An 18,397-nucleotide genomic window follows, 5' to 3' on the forward strand; every position below is an offset into this window, starting at 1 on the left:
TACCCAGCACCCTAGACTCACTTAAAAATAATCAATTTATATTCATCAAGTACACAAAGCAGTCTCCATTATAATGTAGGATTCGTGGCACTTCGTTTTAAAAATAAAGGCAAACACTTCCATATTACAGATGCTATGATTCATTTCATCAAAGAGAGAATCCAGCTGCTGGAGAGATAGTGCAGGGGGTGAGGCCCTTATCCTACATCTGTTGGACCCAGATTCTGTTCTGCACTATATATGGACCCACAAACACTGTCAAAGGTATTCTTGAGCACTGAGCCAGGAATATCCCCCTGAACATGGTTTGGTCTAAGTTCCCAAAACTAACCCTCACACAAAATACTAATGTCTTGTATTCAATACTTATCATTGCATTTCAAATAAGTGAATAATGTAGCCTTTTATGATTTATGATGATATTATTTCTTTCTTTCTTAGAGTAATATGAAACCAGAAAATGATTCACAAATTTCAGAATTTATTCTTTTGGGATTTTCAGAGGAACCCAAACTACAGTTCATCATATTTGTTATTTTTATCTCCATGTACCTGGTGACCGTCTTTGGGAATCTGCTCATCATCCTGGCTGTCATCTCAGACTCCCACCTCCATACGCCCATGTACTTCTTTATCTCCAACCTGTCCTTTGTGGACATCTGCTTCACCTCCACCACTGTCCCCAAGATGCTGGTGAATATACAGACTCAGAGAAAGTCCATCACCTATGAAGACTGCATCACACAGATGTATTTTGTCAATGTGTTTGCAGTGTTAGATGATTTACTTCTCACCGTGATGGCCTATGACCGCTTTGTGGCCATCTGCCACCCCCTGCACTACACTGTCATCATGAACCCCCGGCTCTGTGGGCTGATGCTTCTGGGATCCTGGATCCTTAGTAGCCTGAATTCGTTATCACACAGCTTACTGGTACTGCGATTGTCCTTCTATAAAGACGTAGAAATCTCAAACTTTTTCTGTGAACTCAAACAGGTGATTCAAGTTGCCTGTTCTGACACATTACTTAATAACGTGGTGATGTATTTTTCTACCTTTCCACTTGGTCTTGGTCCTCTAGCAGGGATCCTCTACTCTTACTCCAAGATAGTTTCGTCCATACGTAGGATCTCATCAGTTCAAGGGAAGTATAAAGCCTTTTCCACTTGTGCCTCTCACATTTCAGTTGTCTCCTTATTTTATTGTACTAGTCTGGGCGTGTATCTTGGCTCTTCTGCTACCCACAGCTCACAGTCCAGCTCAATAGCCTCCATGATGTACTCTGTGATCACCCCCATGCTGAACCCCTTCATCTACAGTCTGAGAAACAATGACATAAAGAGAGCTCTGAGGGCACTCTTATTCAAGGGAACTCTAATAGGACAATTGACCTAGGATTGAAGAAATGCCCAAAGTTGTTGAAGTCAAATTAAGAGAACAAAGTGATCATTGAACATCCTTGGGAAGCAGAACTTGCTCGCTATGTTTTCTGGATTTGCAGGTGATCTGTAATTCTACTTGTTAAGCTTTCTGCTTTCCTTTATGTCCAAACATTTTTTCTTTTTTTTTCTTTATTTTTCAAACATTTTTTACACTCTTGTTTGCTACCATTGTCTATTTTTTTCTAATCAAGGATTAGACATTAAAAATCTCTTAGTTACCTAATAAGATAACATAAAATTTTTTAAGGAATATATATAGGCAAATATTCATATATATATTTGCTTTTCAGGTCATACCCAGCGATGCACAGGGATTACTCCTGGCTCTGCACTCAGGAATTACTGGTGACAGTGCTTGGGAGACCATCTGGGATGCCAGGGATTTAACCCAGGTCAGCTCAGTGCAAGACAAACACCCTACCTACTATCACTCCAGCCCCTTAAAAATATATATATTTTTAGAAGACATAATACCAAAATTTTTTCCTTTTAACTAATTAATTAGGGATGAAATAATAGTGCAGTGGTAGGGCACTTGCTCTGCATACAGTTTCCCCAGGTTCTCAATTCCCTGGGACCCCAGATGGTCCCCCAAGCCCCACCAGGAGTGATCCCTGAGTGCAGAGCCAAGAAAAATCCTTGAACATAGTGAGGTGTTTCCCCGAATAAAAATAAAATAATTATTATAAGTGGTATGGCTTCACTAGAGGACATATCATGAGGATGATCAGGTTTTTAATGTCTATTAGAAAACCTGAGATGAATTTCACTTTTAAAATTGAATTCTAAGCATGATACCATCTCAACTGACCTTTCAAATAGTCTCCGGGTTTTGGAATCCTCAGTAGGATTTTGTCTTTTTCAGCAAATTGTCTGTTTCACCTGTTTCAGTTACTTGCAAAAGCAACCATGGACTTCATGTCTTCAAGAGGAGTCTTTATTGAAAGATAAATTCTTAGAAGTAGATAGAAACACTATGAACCTAATAGATCTGAAATGTGATGAAGTACAATTTCAAACCTAATCTTGTATAACATGCAAAATAAGTCTTGTTTATGTAGTGCAGTTACTCAGAGGGACGGGGAGTATACAAATGAGGGTTTATACACAAGCAGTACATGGACCCCTCGTATTTGTTATTGTCTAATCTCATTTTTCAGTTTGAAAACATCCGGTGCTATTTCAGTTAGGACTCCAGCTATCTTTTAAGTACACTAACAGCCCCCTCTGCACCTTGTATTAGCCAATGAAGTAAGTGAACATTATTACTATTTTAGTATATAGATCTTTCCGTGCATTTTTTGTCAAAAATAACTAAAGAGCTTGAATTTTTGTACAAGAATAGTCTGAACTGAATATAAATGTCTGGTAACCAGCCTAAGGGGGAAGCCAAATCTTCAGTTTGTCTCCATTCTGTTCACCACAAGTATTGCATGAGTTAACTTTTACTGTAGAATGACTTTGCTCTTAAGTATAATACCCTAGTGACCACACGAATTTGCAAATGTGCGTAGGATTCTGAGCTCTGCTTGTCTCTGAGTGAAACGGTACTAAGTTTTGAATATCTCCATAATGCTTCTTTTGTTCATTCTCTTTTTTTTTGTTTGGTTTGCAAGTGGGCATCCATAGCAGTGCTCAGGGCTTACCAAGGGCTCTGTGTTGAAAGATCACTCCTGATAAGGATTCTGAGCTCTGCTTGTCTCCCAATAAAACAGTTCTAGTTCTGGACCTCTCCATAATGCTTCTATTGTTCATTATTTTTGTGGAAGTAGGGTAGGGAACATACCTGTCAGTGCTCAGGGCTTACTACAGGCTCTGAGCTCAATAAACATTTCTTTGTTTTTCTTTAGCTTTTTATTTTGCTTTTTGGGTTCCACCCGGTGATGTACAGGGGTTACTCCTGCCTCCAAACTCAGGAATTACCCCTGTTGGTGCTCAGGGGACCTTATGGGATGCTGGAAATCAAAACTGGGTTGGCCACGTGCAAGGCAAAAACCCTACCCACTGTGCTATTGCTCCAGGCCCTCATTGATCATTTCTGACAATGTTTTGGTCACCATATACATTTTTAGGATTCAAACCAGGGTTGGCAAATGCTTAAACTCTTTATTATGTCTATGACACCTACTACAATTGCTATAGTGGTCTTCTGCAATGAATCATTTTGTGAACCAATTACTCTATTTCTTTATGTATTTTATATTTTACCCTATATACATGTGTATCCATGTCAATTGCCAGAATTCACTTGTAACCACATATTTCATCCTTCACTATACCCAACATAATTCCATAAACCATAGCCTGAACTCAATAAATTGACAACCCACATTCCACTATCATTGTCTAAGAGTTTGTTTAGTTTTTATTTTTTTCTTGAATACTTAACATACATGAGAAAAATGATACATACAAATGGCATTGTGTTTCACCATCTGATCCATTCACTGTGAACCACACTTTCTAGTTTCATTCACACTGTTGAAATTAAGCAAGATTATCTTATACTATAGTCGAAGTATCTCCACTGAGTCTAGATGAAAAATCAACTTTATCACACTTCTATCACCTAGGTTGTTTCCAACTTTTTTTAAAATTAAAAAAATTAATTTAATTAAAAATTTTAAAATTTTAAAATTAAACAATTTTTAAATTTCCAATTTTCAAAAAATTACTTCATTTTTATTTTTTATTAAGGCACTGTGCTTACAATGTTATTCATAACAGAGTTTTAGGTGTAAAATGTCCCAACAGAGGTGTAATGGTGGTGACATTGGTGTTTGAGTATTAAATGTAATAAAATATAGTGAACAACTTTATAAAATAAAAAAAATTTAATGTTTCAACAGTAGTCCCTGAAAACTTCCCTCCACCAATGCATCCAGGTTTTTTCCTACCATCCAGCTTGCCTCATGGACAGGCACATTTTTACGTTTAGATACTGTAGTTAGGATCTCCTACATACAGTGCTGTTGACTCTGACATTTAGATATACACATATACCTCACCTCGATGCCATAGATGCTATTTGTTAATAATAAATCAAAGCACAAAGAAGAACAGATGTTTCTATGAATGAGAATACTCTTGCTCTTGGGATCAATCCCCAGGTGAGAATACAGGGATAATAGACTATTTCTATTCTCAATTGTTTGAGGTGTCTCTGTACTGTTTGATGAAACAGTGAATGGTGAAAAAACAAACTGGATTCTTGGCTCTTGGGATCAGGAGCTAAGAATCCTTTTTACCCAGGGGATTTTTGCACAGGGACCATTTGTTTGTAGACTGAAGTTGCAGCAGGGGAAAAGTGCCTAAGGAATAGAGCGAGAATTATAAATGCCTCTTCCACTTCATGTCCACGCCCAAGTACTCTTACCGTAGGGGGACGTGGTTTTGCTTTCTTTTTGTCTGGATGCGTAATATTTGCTAGAGATAACTCAAGTTTGGTTCTCCCTGCTCTCTTCCACGAGATCAGAACTTCCAGCTTCAGCGGGTAGGAATTCAGACTTCCACGCGATCCCTTCCTCATGGCACGTCCAACCAAGTGAGTCTAATAACTGAGTTCACCTTTCATGAAGATGTAGCCCAGGCCATTAACCTGTGGTTACCTGCAGAAGCAAGAGATCATTCTGTTTCCATGCCTAATGGTTATATTTTTGCTTGCATAATATTTCAGTCTGCCTGTGCTCCTTACACTGTTCATTATCTTTTGTTTACTTTATCTGTCTAAAGTTATTATATGCATAGATGTTTGGGGGCCACACATGGCAGTGCTCAGGGCTAATTCTTAGCTCTGTTCTCAGTGGCTCTCACTCCTGGTGGCATGGCTGGTCGAGTCACTCTTGGTGGCTCTCAGGGGATCCAAATAATGCCAGGAATTGATCACAGGCTCCAAAAGCTATTGTATCAATGCTAGACATTATGTTGAGATTGTCAGATTCCAAGTGTGGTCATAAGCAGGAGTAATTATATCCACCAGAGATGAGTTTTGCCTTGTGACATTTCTTAGTTGTTGAGAGGGAGCAGGAGTAAGTGGTGGCCTGGGATTCTTAAAACATCCTTCCAGGCACAGGATAGACCTCACTAAGAGAAGGGACAGACTCAGAGTGTCCACCAAGGCTGAAACATAGTGTAAAGAAAAGCATTACTGATAGACTATATGACAGTCTTCGTGTCTTAAAACTTGTTCCTTAAAATAAAGTTACTATTAGGGAGTAATTTTGCTACCCATCAAAAATTTCTTTAAAAGTTTTTTAGTCTCAGGGCTGGAGCAATAGCACATTGGGTAGGGTGTTTGCCTTACATGCGGCTGACCCAGATTCTATTACCAGCATCCCATATGGTCCCCCGAGCAACACCAGGAGTAATTCCTGAGTGTGTGAGCCAGAAGTAACCCCTATGCATCGCCGGGTGTGACCTCCCCCCAAAAAACGTTTTCTTTTAGTCTTGGGGCTGGAGCGATAGTACAATGGGTAGGGCATTTGTCATGCATGTGGCCGACCCTGGTTCAATTCCCAGCATTCCATATGATCCCCCAAGTACCACCAGGAGTAATTCCTGAGCGCGTAAGCCGGAGTAACCCCTGTGCATTGTCGGGTGTAACCCAAAAATAAATAAATAAACGTTTTTAGTCTCCATGAATTACCAAATTGTCAAGTTATTCCTGATTGAGTCTCAGGCATACATTGTTCTAGCACTAACCCTTTCACCAGCGGACCTTTTCCTCCACAGGTGTTACCAGTTTCCCTTTGGCCCCCTTGCCCTGCCTCTTTGACAGGTAATTTTCCCTTTTTCTCTTTTCCATTAGAGCACTGTGATTCGCAATACTATGACTGAAAGTGTAGTATACCTATCCCTTTATTGTCTTTCAGCACCTTGTTCTCATCCAAATCAACAACATCACCCTGTAATGACAAATAAGAAGCTGTATGTAATGAGGATTATGAAACTGTAATGAAAATTAAGAAAATGTGATGGTGTTTGGGAAACTGAAACTGACCCCCTAAGTTAAACAAGAGAAGGGAGGGAGAAGCATTCATTTTATGACCCAATTAACCAAGTTAAGGGCCCACCAGCCCACCAGATTGATAGGAGCACACTGGACCCACCAGATTGATGGGAGTGCCTGGAAAATGGTACCAATGCCACGCTAATGTGGGCAAAAGATACTGACACTGATTGTTTTCCTTTTGAGTACCTGAAGGCCGTACCCTGTCAGAATGACGCATTGATTGTTTTTTCTTTTCCTTATTCCCTCTGTATCCCTGTTTCACTGGGATTTCATAAGAATGTATGTAGATTGTAGCACACCTCTAGAGAATGAAAGAGAGACCCTCTCAGCAAACGGGGCTCTAATTCTCTTTCTCTTTTGACTTGGGGTTCTCAGCGCTGAGACTTCTGACTTGGGGTCCTCAGCGCTGAGCCCCACTCGCCTATCCTGATATCTCTCTCTCTCTCTCTCTCTCTCTCTCTCTCTCTCTCTCTCTCTCTCTCTCTCTCTCTCTCTCTCTCTTTCTCTCTGCTTATGGCTCGCACCAGCACAAAAACCCCTATCATTTTTATAACATTCAAAATTGCGAATCTCATCTGAACAACAGCTCTACACCTGTGAGTGCAAAAAAGGTCTTCTTTTCTGAAACCATTTCAAAATCTCGGTGTATTTCCTGACCAGCATGTCTTGCCTATTTGTGACCTGGCTGTCTAGTATTCATCCCTTTAAAAAGGTTTCCAGACTTTCATTAATTTTTATAGTTAATTACACTTATGTAGTGAATAATGTATAACCATATATATGTATATTCATATATTTGGGTTTAGGGCTTGGATCTGGCTGGTTCAGAGTACAATATGGGGTGCCAGTGATTGAACCCCGGGTTGGTCCCATGCAAGACTAGTGCCCTACCTACTGTCTTATCACTCGAGCCTCTATATAGCTATGTTTTCAGCACATAGTTTCTCAGTTTATTTTTGGAAGTTTTTTTTACCACAAAATATTTTTAAAATATGAAATTATTCTGAGTTTGGTTTTATACTTATACATATATATTTATAAAAATGTCTGTATATGTATAGATGTATATTTTATATAAGCATGCTATCCTGATGTACTGTGCATATTTCTCTTTGTGAAGAGTTGGTTTATTCCATTAGTCATTTTATACATGGATGTACAATATATGAAGGGAGAGGAGGGTAAGAAGCACTGAGGTGGTGAGGGGTGGGGGAAACTGGGGTGGTGAGAGGTGAGGGGGACTGAGGTGTGAGGATGGAGTTATTGGTGGGTGAGGAGTGGGGGGACCAGGTGGTGAGGGGTGAGGGGATTTGGGGTGGTCCAAATTTATCTTATGGGTCACTACAACATATCACTTCTTTTGTCTTTTAAGAAAGTTTCTTTTGCCCCTTGGTTACATTGGATGAGTGTCAAGGAACTGTTTTCAGGCTTGGAATTCCTCCAGGCTGAGTTTTCTTTCTCATATTCGCTAGAATACTGACAGAGCTCATTGAAACTCTGCTTCCTCTGTTAGGGCACAACTCTGGATCTCTGACTGCAAGCAAGGACCACGCAGGAATGCAATCAGCAAGCAGGTAGTTTATTGAGCTGGCTAGCCAGGGTCAAGCGGTCAGGCAAGACCCCAAGCTTCTTCAAAGGAGATCTTATATAGGTCTTCACTGGCCATTACAGCAGAGCCCACACATTTCATGGCCAATAGATTCGTAACAACGTATACTTTTTTAACCAGTCCATTTAAAAGCACACCACTTCTTAGCCCATAGATTCAAAGTTCAGCATTTTTACATGGGCATTGTGGCTAGCGGGTATCTCATAACTCAGACATCTTGTTATCTTCTATGTCTACCCCCGGCTCCCATAAGTTATAGCTCAGGACACCTGCATTCCAGGGGAGGGGGATGAGGGGAGAGTTACTAGCTGAGGGGCAGATAAAGAAGAGTCAACAGTGTGGGCAGAATTTACATCTCAATTAAGTGGAGGCAGAATTTACAGCTCAGGGCTCTACTAGGGAAGGGGCAGGATTTAATATCTCAAGGCTTTACCAGGGAGGGGGCAGGTAAGGAAGAGTTACTAAATAGCAGAGTTTAGCTCTGGAATTTCCCTCTGGGTCTCATGGGACCTTACACCTCCTTCTCATTGAATTTATTTGTCCACCTATTTCCATGCCATTTTTTAAAACAGAATTTGAAATGTCTGCTTAAATACATGGCAAATACTGATATCCTTATCTGGAGACCAATGTTTATACTCTTATGGGAGGTTTTAGATATAAAAATTTACATGAGTGGTATCCTTCAGGTGTGTAATATTAATAATTAAAACAAAACAAACAGTCAGACCCAACAAAGCGCAATAACTACTAGATAATCAAGTAGTTAGAATGGTTGTGAGAATCTCTCTGGCTCTTAAAGAGCAATTGGAGGCCAAGGGTGTTCCAAAATGGGGCTGGAGCACAGTGGGTAGGAAGTTTGCCTTGCACACAACCAACCCAGGTTCGATTACCAGCATCATATATGGTTCCCCGAACACTGCCAGGAGTAATTCATGAATGAATGATCCAGGAGTAACCCCTGTGCAATGCCAGGAGTGATTCCTGCCCCCCCCCAAAAAAACCCAAAATCAAAACCAAGCATGTTCCTAAGAGGTGAGGGGCATCATTCATTGGTTGTCTGGAGAGGAACTTGAGGGTGGTGAATAGAACATCTACAGAAACATGATGCTAATCTTTTATCTCATTGTATCCAAGAGAATGATAAATTAAAAAATCAAAATTAATGTAAAAAAAAGCAAAATCACAAAATGGCATTTCAATACTAAACTGGAGAAAGATATATGATGTGGGAACTTAGTTTTTATCTAACGAGTGAGTAATTGGTATGGGTTGGAGTGAGAAAGATGTAAAAATAACATTAATCAAGAGTCATGATACCAGGCTGGAGTGATAGCACAATGGATGGGGCGTTTGCCTTGCATGCGGCCAACCGGGATTTGATTCCCAGCATCCTGAGTGAGTGAAAAGCCAGGAGTAACCTCTGTGCATCGTCGGGTGTGACCCCCCCCAAAAAAAAACCCCAAAGAGTCAGTGTGTGGGATGTGTGTGTGCGTGTGTATGGATGTGTGGGGTGTGTCTGTGTGTGTGTGCATGTGTTCATGTTCATGTGTGACATATGTGTACATGTGCAGTCTTGGGAACCCTGTCAAACAGGTCCTGGAGCCTCAGCCAGTGAGGCTAGCCACAGAGAATGAGACAAACATACAGACAGAGAGGAGAAAGACAAACATAAATGCACTTTCCAAACTTAGGATCATCCAAAGGGCATGAGTGGTCTCACAGGCTGCCCACTTATTCAATATTACTCTGCTCACCCACCAGGGGCTGCCATTGTTTAAGTTGACAGTGACATTAAAATACAATAATTACATGAAGATCAAAAACTGGGGTATTCCGCATAGCTAATCAGCAAGTATCCTTAAAAGTATAGCGTAAAGTTGCAATAATTTCCTAATCTAGTCTTGCCCATGTTATTCCTACACCTAAAAGACTCTAAACAGTCTATACTCTATACTCACCCGTTGCATTATTTGGCAGCTAGCAGATATTTGTTATCTACTCTAGTCTTTCCTGCTCTATTGTTCTTTTCCATCTAAACTATTTTACCTAAGGGCCTCTCCCATCCTTGGGGCTCATGGTTAGCACTGTAGCACTTTCCTCCCGTTGTTGATCAATTTGCTCAAGCGGGCCTAGTAAAGTCCCCATTGTGAGACTTGTCACTGTGTTTGGCATATCAAATACGTCACAGGGAGCTTGCCAGGTTTTGCTGAGCGGGCGAGATACTCTCGGTAGCTTGCTGAGCTCTCTGAGAGGGGCGGAGGAATTGAACCCAGCTCTGCCTGGTGGCCAGGCCGCACACAAGGTAAACGCCCTACCGCTGTGCTGTCCTCCAGCTTTCCTGCTCTATTGTTCTTGCCCTACTCTAGTCTTTAGTGCTCTATTGTTCTTTCCTACCTAAACTATATTACCTAGGGGCCTCTCCCATTCTTGGGGCTCATGGTTAGGGGGACAAATTCCCACCGTGTGGTTCTGTTTGTGTTGCCTGGAAAGTGAGTGATCCTCAGACCCAAGGGTAACTTAAATACAAGGTGACTCTTCAATTCTTACATCAGACTGTACTAAAGAGTATTTGTTTAAATCACCAATGTTGCAACGAGATTAATAAAGGAGGAGAGGCCAGAAGGAATAAGGTAAGTCCCATTGGACGAGGTTTCAGAACAGTGTCAAAGACACATCACTCTTCATCTCAAAGCATCTCTTTTCCTTCTTCATCTTCCTCAGTTGGGATGAAAGGCAGGCTCCAATTCTGTGACTTTTCATCTGAAAGAGCAGTTTTCATGGGCCCTTTGCAATGGTCATTTCCTTTGTCTCCTTCCAGAACAAAACCCCAGCCCCTCCCACTCTCTCTCGTACTTCATGCTAAATATCATCTATGTGTGCTGTTGCCTAAACACCCTTGGCCAATAGAACAGGTTCTTCAGTCTCTCATATTTTGCTTCCCTTTTCTTCCAATGGCTTGTATCCTTCAAAAATGTCATAACATTTTTATTTTCTACCTAGATATTATCTCTTTCATTGAATTATTTAAGAATATTTGTTCTTCCCGACACTGTACTGTTACTAGCAATTTCCTAAGCAAAGGAATACTTCATTTCTTTTCTGTCATGCTTGGGAAATTTCTAATTTACTTTGTAGAAAACATTACTTATTAAAAAAAATGAATGCTTGGGGAAAAATATTCATAGTGGGAGTGACTTGGGGGCTCTCCTCAGAAGAAAAGGACCCACCCATCAAAAACTGTCAATTCATGTTTGCGACAATAAATTGAAGAAATTCAAATAGGTAAAGAATGCAGGTATATGTGAATAATTTTTATCCTGTTATTTTCCCTCTCCAGTTATCTCGACAACATGAAGTCAGAGAACAACTCACAAATAGCAGAATTTATACTACTAGGATTTTCACATGAACAAAATCTGCAGCCCCTCATCTTTGGAATTTTCCTCTCCATGTATCTTCTTACTATCTTTGGAAATCTACTCATCATCCTGGCTGTCAGCTCCGACTCCCACCTCCACACACCCATGTACTTCTTCCTCTCTAACCTGTCCTTGGTAGACATTGGTTTTGTCACCACCACTGTCCCCAATATGCTGGTGAATCTACAGACAAGGAGCAAAGTCATCACCTATGAAGGCTGCATGTCCCAGATGTACTTTGTCATGCTCTTTGCTGTGCTGGACATACTCCTCCTAACTGTGATGGCCTATGACCGTTTTGTAGCCATCTGCCACCCCTTGCACTACACAGTTATCATGAACTCTCAGCTCTGTGGATTGTTGCTTCTTTCATCCTGGCTCACAAGTGTCCTGCATTCCTCGGTAGAAAGCCTAATGGTGTTGCAACTGTCCTTCTGTACTGATGTGGCAATTGCTCACTTTTTCTGTGAACTTAATACCATGGTCCAAATGGCCTGTTCTGATGCCTTTCTTATGAATGTCGTGATGTATAGTTCAGTCGTCTTGCTGGGGGTAGGGTCATTTTCTGGGATTCTTTATTCTTACTCTAAGATCATTTCTTCCATACTTAGAATCAGGTCAGCTCAGAGGAAGTCTAAAGCATTTTCCACCTGTGTGTCTCACCTCTCTGTGGTCTCCTTGTTTTATTGTACAAGCCTAGGAGTGTACCTGAGCTCTGCTGGTACCCACAGCTCACAGTCAACTTCAACAGCCTCAGTGATGTACACAGTGGTCACCCCAATGCTTAATCCCTTTATCTACAGTCTGAGGAATAAAGACATCAAAGGGGCTTTGGGGACATTTTTTGTGAAGGAGATAGAAAAATGAAAGCAATGTTACAACTGATAAAGTATCCATTGTAGGATAACATTGGTTTGTGCTTTCTCCTCTGACACCAGGAGTTTAGGTTTATTGAGTAACACCCATCGCAATACTCCTGAAGCACTCCCATTTCCTTGGTATTCATCTTAAACTTCTTGGTGCTCTCCTTTCTTTTCCTGTTTGTTAATCACTCATTTCCCCTAAGCAGTACCTTTGACTTGTAAAGTCAAATTCCTCAGAAATCTCTGATATGTTGTTTTTCTCCTTTCTTTAAGTTCTTTGCATAGTTTATGGTTGTTGGACTAAGGAAAGGAGAAACACACTCCTAGATTTTATTTAGATTTATTTGGCCCTTGAGCCGATCTCCAGGCTGCAGGAGATCTTTGGAAGAGCTTCCCCGGAAGGAAGGGCCTTTGCATAAGCTGATTGTGCTGCCTCACCTGTGTGGTTGCTAGCCCAAGGCTTGGATGCTGTGAGATGGGAGCACAGAGAGACTAGCATGGAATGGGAAGCTTAGTGAGAAGGAAACAGGTGCATGGGGGAGAATGGAACAAACAGCAACTGATCATCAACCAGCCTGGCCCCCGTTTTATCCTCCTTTTATCCATGTCATCCATCACTGTCAGCTATTCAGGGAGATGGCCTAATCACCACACACATGTGGAGAGAGAGCGTACCCCCTTTTTATTTTGTGATTGTAGGACAAAAGGCCACAGGGCATTTGATCCGCTGCAGAAATGCAAACTTATTCTTTTACTATTTCCTGACATTCCCATTTCTTTTACCTCAACTTCTGTCTTTAATTGATGTAAGTTTTTTAATGTAGGAGTGCTAACATATTACACTTTCTTCCTCTCTCCTGTCTAACAGAGTGCCTTTTGAAGTTTTAATACCGTATTTTTTAAAATTATTATTATTTAGGTTTTCCTATTCATGTCTAGAAATAACACTGGTTCCAGAGAAAGTTCACATGTGACATTTACCATAATAAAATCTTTATTTAATTTTACTAAAATATATTCAGAGATTTCACTTCTCCAGTATGTGTATGGCTAAAAAACAACATTTGACAATCGAGAAAATATAAATAATTTCAGAGTAGAGGAAAATCTGAGGCCATTATTTTTCTCCGTTCGGTCCAAAATCCTCTGAATCATTTTCTTCACCGTTCTTAGGATAAGGTAGCATTTGAGATACTATTTAATAAGTATTTTGTATTCTTTTACTGTATTTTTTAAAATTAGAATACTATTATCTTTCAGTTTGTTGCCTGTAAGCTTAATTGGTTCCTGAAAAAAGTGCTCATAAATTACATGTCTTTAAGAGGAATATTTATTGCAATATACTGATCAAATTATGAATTTAGAGTCACAGATTGTGCCCTTTAATATTTTTTATTGAATTTAGGTCCCATTCTGCTTGCCAACTTTCAGCTCTTTGTAAATTGTTGCTCTAATGGCACTATCTCCCACCTTCTGTATTTTTTCACGTTCATTCGTGGACTGTGAATGAACAATAACAGCATCATAAATTATAGGATTATGTTTTGCTCAGGATCTTTCCAGCCTTGGGCTCAAAAAAGACTCGTAGAGCTTGATCAGTCATGTGAATCAGGGTCGAATTTTCTACACAGCCATGCATGGCCTTTTCAATACTCTTCTTACCTGGAGAGAGAGCCTAGTAATTTTGGGGCAAATTCCTCAGGATTTCTCAGGGAGTGTTGGAGTCACACCTGGTGATTCTTGGCCATCCCAGAGAGTCTAATGCAAGGAACTGAATGAACTCACTTCATCCAGGTGAGTTCAACAACAAGCTACAAGCTTGGAAGAAAGAATAAAGCCAGGAGCACTGACCTGCGGTCCGATTCTGCCGAGCCCAGAAAGATAGGAGATGTCTCTATTGACTGGTTTGCTTATTGAGGAATGGATTTCCTTAAGGCTCTTATCATATTTTAGTGTGATTTCACATTTGATCTTTTACTTTCTTAATAGCAGCAAATAGAGCATTTGCCTTGCATGCGGCCGACCGGGGTTCGATTCCTCCATCCATCTCAAAGTGCCTTGCAAGCAACTGAGAGTATCCCACTCCACGGTAGAGACTGGTGTATTCAATATGCCAAAAACAGTAACAACAAGTCTCACAATGGAGATGCTACTGGTGCCTGCTCGAGCAAATCAATGTATAAGAGGAGGACAGTGCTACAGTGCTACTTTTTTAATCATTCACGATCACGATCACGATCATCCTGTTGTTCGTTGAGCCATTTCAATGCTCTTTCAGGATTAGGAGAATGAGACCCATCATTGTTACTGGTATTTGGCATATTGAGTATGACACGGGAAGTTTGCCAGACTCTGCCGTGCGGGCAGGATACTTTTGGTGGCCTGCCAGGTTCTCCAAAGGAAAAATAAGATAATAAGATGTCTTCCGGGAGCTGGGTTTTATAGTCTCTGCATCTTGGCCGTTGTTGGAACCAATCTGGTGCTGGCGGCAGCTGGTGGGTGTGATGCCTACCTACTGGAAGATGGGGGGTCTGGTTGGAGAAGACCCAGTCCCAATCCAAGTAGGCTTGGAGACCTCAGCCCCGGGACCCACATGCCTGGGTTCCTCTGCCACTTCTTTCATGCATGAGGCCCATCCGGACGTGTGGAGTGTGGTCTCAGCATGGCTGTGACTGGCTCCGGAGGTCCTCAGCTGCTGAGACTCTGCTCGGGGTAGGAGGGGGGAGAGAAACTAAACCCTCCCCCCTCCAAGGGGCCCCCGGTGAGGATAGCCAGGTGCGGGGGCAGGAGACTCTGCACTGTTCTCCTCCAGGAGCTGGGTTTTATAGTCTCTGCATCTTGGCCGTTGATGGGACCAACCTGGCACTGGCGGCAACTGGTGGGTGTGACGCCTACCTACTGGAAGATAATCATTATATTACTGCAATATCAATATACTACTGTAGTGATGGGATTACCAGAGTGACTTGAAAATGCTCAGAAGAGTCTGACAATCCTTGGTGGGGGAAATCTCCAGAGCAACACCCAGTGATATTCAGAGGAGCATGAGGTGCTGGGATCAAACTGTATTTAGCCACAGGAAAGTCATGTTCCTTGACTCCTCCGCTATCTTTCCAGGCCCCAATCAATGATCCTCTTAAACAGAGAACTGTCTGCAATTTTTCACTATTCAGAATGGAGTCTTGAAGCATAACTGAATACCCAGTTATTGATATGGAGATATTGTGAGAACCTGCTTAGCTGGAGAACTCCCATGATAGGCTTTGTGGCCTCTGAATGACTTAAATCTCTTCTAGGAACAATAAAAGCAGAAAAACCAGACAGTAGTCAAAGATTAGGTCCCCAGAATGGGATTAAGTCTCCGGAATGTAACTATCAGGAAGTGGGCTGGATGTTGGGGGCCAAAATGACAACACCAGTGAAAACTATATATGTAATAGAAAATTGCTGAATAATGCCTATTTGCTAAAATGAAAGTATAAGAACTTGCTGAGTCTAGTGCTCAGGGTCCTTGTTGAAACCCGCTGCACCAGGCAGATACTTGGACCCCAACTAGCTGGAACAATAAACCTCACTATGTGATTTGCATTATCAGTTCTGTTCTCTGTCCTTGAAGGGTGGTTGACTCCGGACCCTAGCAATATATTACAAATTAGGTGATCTCACTCTAAGAATTTTATCAGACATCAAAAAAGGTGTCTTTAGTCCAAGTTTATCACCCAAATTCCTGTTCATTTTTTACTGTGTAGAAGAGCAATTATTCCATGTGATAAACAATGGACGTGGCATCCCAGATCAGTGTTCTGAAGAGAAAAGGGACTTAATCCTGAAAGATTCCATAAAAGAGAAAGCAGAAAAAAAACCTGCACTCAAATGAAAATAAGGAGCTAATTGGTTTAGTGATTTGGGAAAGAAAGAGTTTTAAAATGCATTCATTTGGTTTCTAATGTCTTGGGAAATAAGAATCATTAGAACAATTTCCTTTGTGTCCAAATGAGTTTTCCACAGAGTTACCCTGTGCTTAGAGAATGGAGAAGTAAAAAAAAGAGCTTAATGAGAAGAAGAGGGAGCTGTAGATATCTTCTCTCTTGGTCTTCCTCTCCTCCATTGGGTCTCAGAGGAACATCTTGGTCTGTTTCCTGTTGTTGATTTGCGTTTCTCACTCTGGCTGAGGTTCTGATGTTTGAGTCCTTTCTGCTATCTCGTCTGAAGTCATACTTTACATCTCACATTATCAGTTATCCAAAAAGGAATTCAGAGTTCTACACAGACATCTTCCTCTTCAGGTTTCCATCCAGGTGAGTTCAACAACAAGCTGACCCTACAAGCCAAGGAAGAAAGAATGAAGCCAGGAGCACTGGTCTGTGGTCCGATTCTTCTGAACCCAGAAAGATAGGAGATGGTCCCATTGGCTGGTTTGCTTATTGAGGAAACAGATTTTCTTAAGGCTCTTATCATAATTTAGTGTGATTTCACATTTGATCTTTTACATTCTTAATCATTATATTACTACTATATCAATGCTTGGAAAATGTGTTGAGGTAAATTAGTGTAAGGTGTATTTCAAAATCGTGCTGAAAATGTCAACTAATGCCCACAGAATGTCCAAAGATATGTATGGCAGTCATAGTTTCAAAGAAGAGTGAGTGGTAGCCAGGATAACCATTTTCATCATCTTCCCAGGACAGAACGAACCACACTGTGAAGGACCTGGTTTAAGCATCACAAGCGCTTGACTAATAAACTGCAATGCAGGAGAAATTACTGTCTAAAATATTTGTAATTGTTTTTATTTACTTATTATTATCATATTATTTGCTTTTTGGGTCACACCCAGTGATGTTCAGGGGTTACTCCTGGCTCCGCATTCAGGAATTACTCCTGGTGGTACTTGGGACCATATGGGATGCTGGGGATTGAACCCCGGGTCAGCTGCGTGCAAAGCAAATGCTCTACCCACTGTACTTGTAACTGCTTTTACTATTTTCTTTATTTACAATTTTAATGCTTTCTTTCTTCCTTCCTTCCTTCCTTTCTTTCTTTCTTTCTTTCTTTCTTTCTTTCTTTCTTTCTTTTTTGTTCTGTTTTTGGACCACATTCGGTGATGCTCAGGACTTATTACTGGCTTTGGGCCCAGAGATCATTCCTTATTGGGCATGGGGGAACAAAGCAGATACTGGAAACCAGGTCAATTATTGTACTATCTCTCCGGTCCAACACATTCTTTTTCTACCAGCAAAATTAGAGATGCTATTTTTTTTCTGTTTAAGACTTCCAACCTCAGGTTGACAATTCTTTAAATTGTTCCATCAGTGCTGGTGCCAACATGATTTTAAACAATATATTTCAATGCATTTGTTATTTGCTTATAATTTTGAATTTGTGATTATATGGGCAAGGATGTTTTCTTGCTTTCCCTAGGAACATTTTAAATGATTTTTCCAGCTTCTTCTTTTCCAGTTGACCTTCAGATTTTTCCCCCAAGTTGAAATTTTAAACATAATTCAATTTTTCTCTTAAAATTCACTGATCACTTTACTCCTGATTCCCTTACTTCATGTTATGAACAGACCTGAGCCACCTGAATCATTTGTATCTAATTTTCTAAGTGTTTATCAAATTATAATTAGAATTGTTACTCTAAGATTTTTTTTTTTGCTTTTTTTGTGTCACACCCGGCAATGCACAAGGGTTATTCCTGGCTCATGCACTCAGGAATTACTCCTGGAGGTGCTTGGGGGACCATATGGGATGCTGGGAATTGAACCCGGATCGGCCACATGCAAGGAAGACGCCCTACCGCTGTGCTATTGCTCCAGCCCCACTCTAATATCTTTATCCAATTCATTTCTAAGATGTCCAAGGGATATGGGCAATATTAAATTTACCCTACAGATAGTTTTTACATTCCCTTTTGTAATCCAATTTTTCCCATCTAAACATAAAAAAATCTGAATTTCCAATGGTACTAGTATCTATACACTGTTACCTAATATTTTAAGAAAATAAGAAATGAGCATTTATCATTTTTCTATATGTTGTGGGGTTTC

The 18,397-nt window shown here is 40.7% G+C and overlaps 1 protein-coding gene across 1 annotated transcript; it reads left to right on the top strand.

Annotated features, from left to right (window-relative positions):
• Window positions 1-447: 447 nt before the first annotated feature.
• LOC130021973 (olfactory receptor-like protein OLF4) lies at window positions 448-12,351 on the top strand. Its single transcript, XM_056112705.1, has 3 exons — window positions 448-944; window positions 5,021-5,031; window positions 11,426-12,351. The coding sequence occupies exons 1-3, from the start codon at window positions 448-450 to the stop codon at window positions 12,349-12,351; spliced, it is 1,434 nt and encodes a 477-aa protein (XP_055968680.1).
• Window positions 12,352-18,397: the final 6,046 nt, after the last annotated feature.

Source organism: Sorex fumeus, unplaced genomic scaffold (genome assembly GCF_029834395.1).
Source record: "Sorex fumeus unplaced genomic scaffold, SorFum_2.1 ptg000019l, whole genome shotgun sequence".
NCBI lineage: Eukaryota > Metazoa > Chordata > Mammalia > Eulipotyphla > Soricidae > Sorex > Sorex fumeus.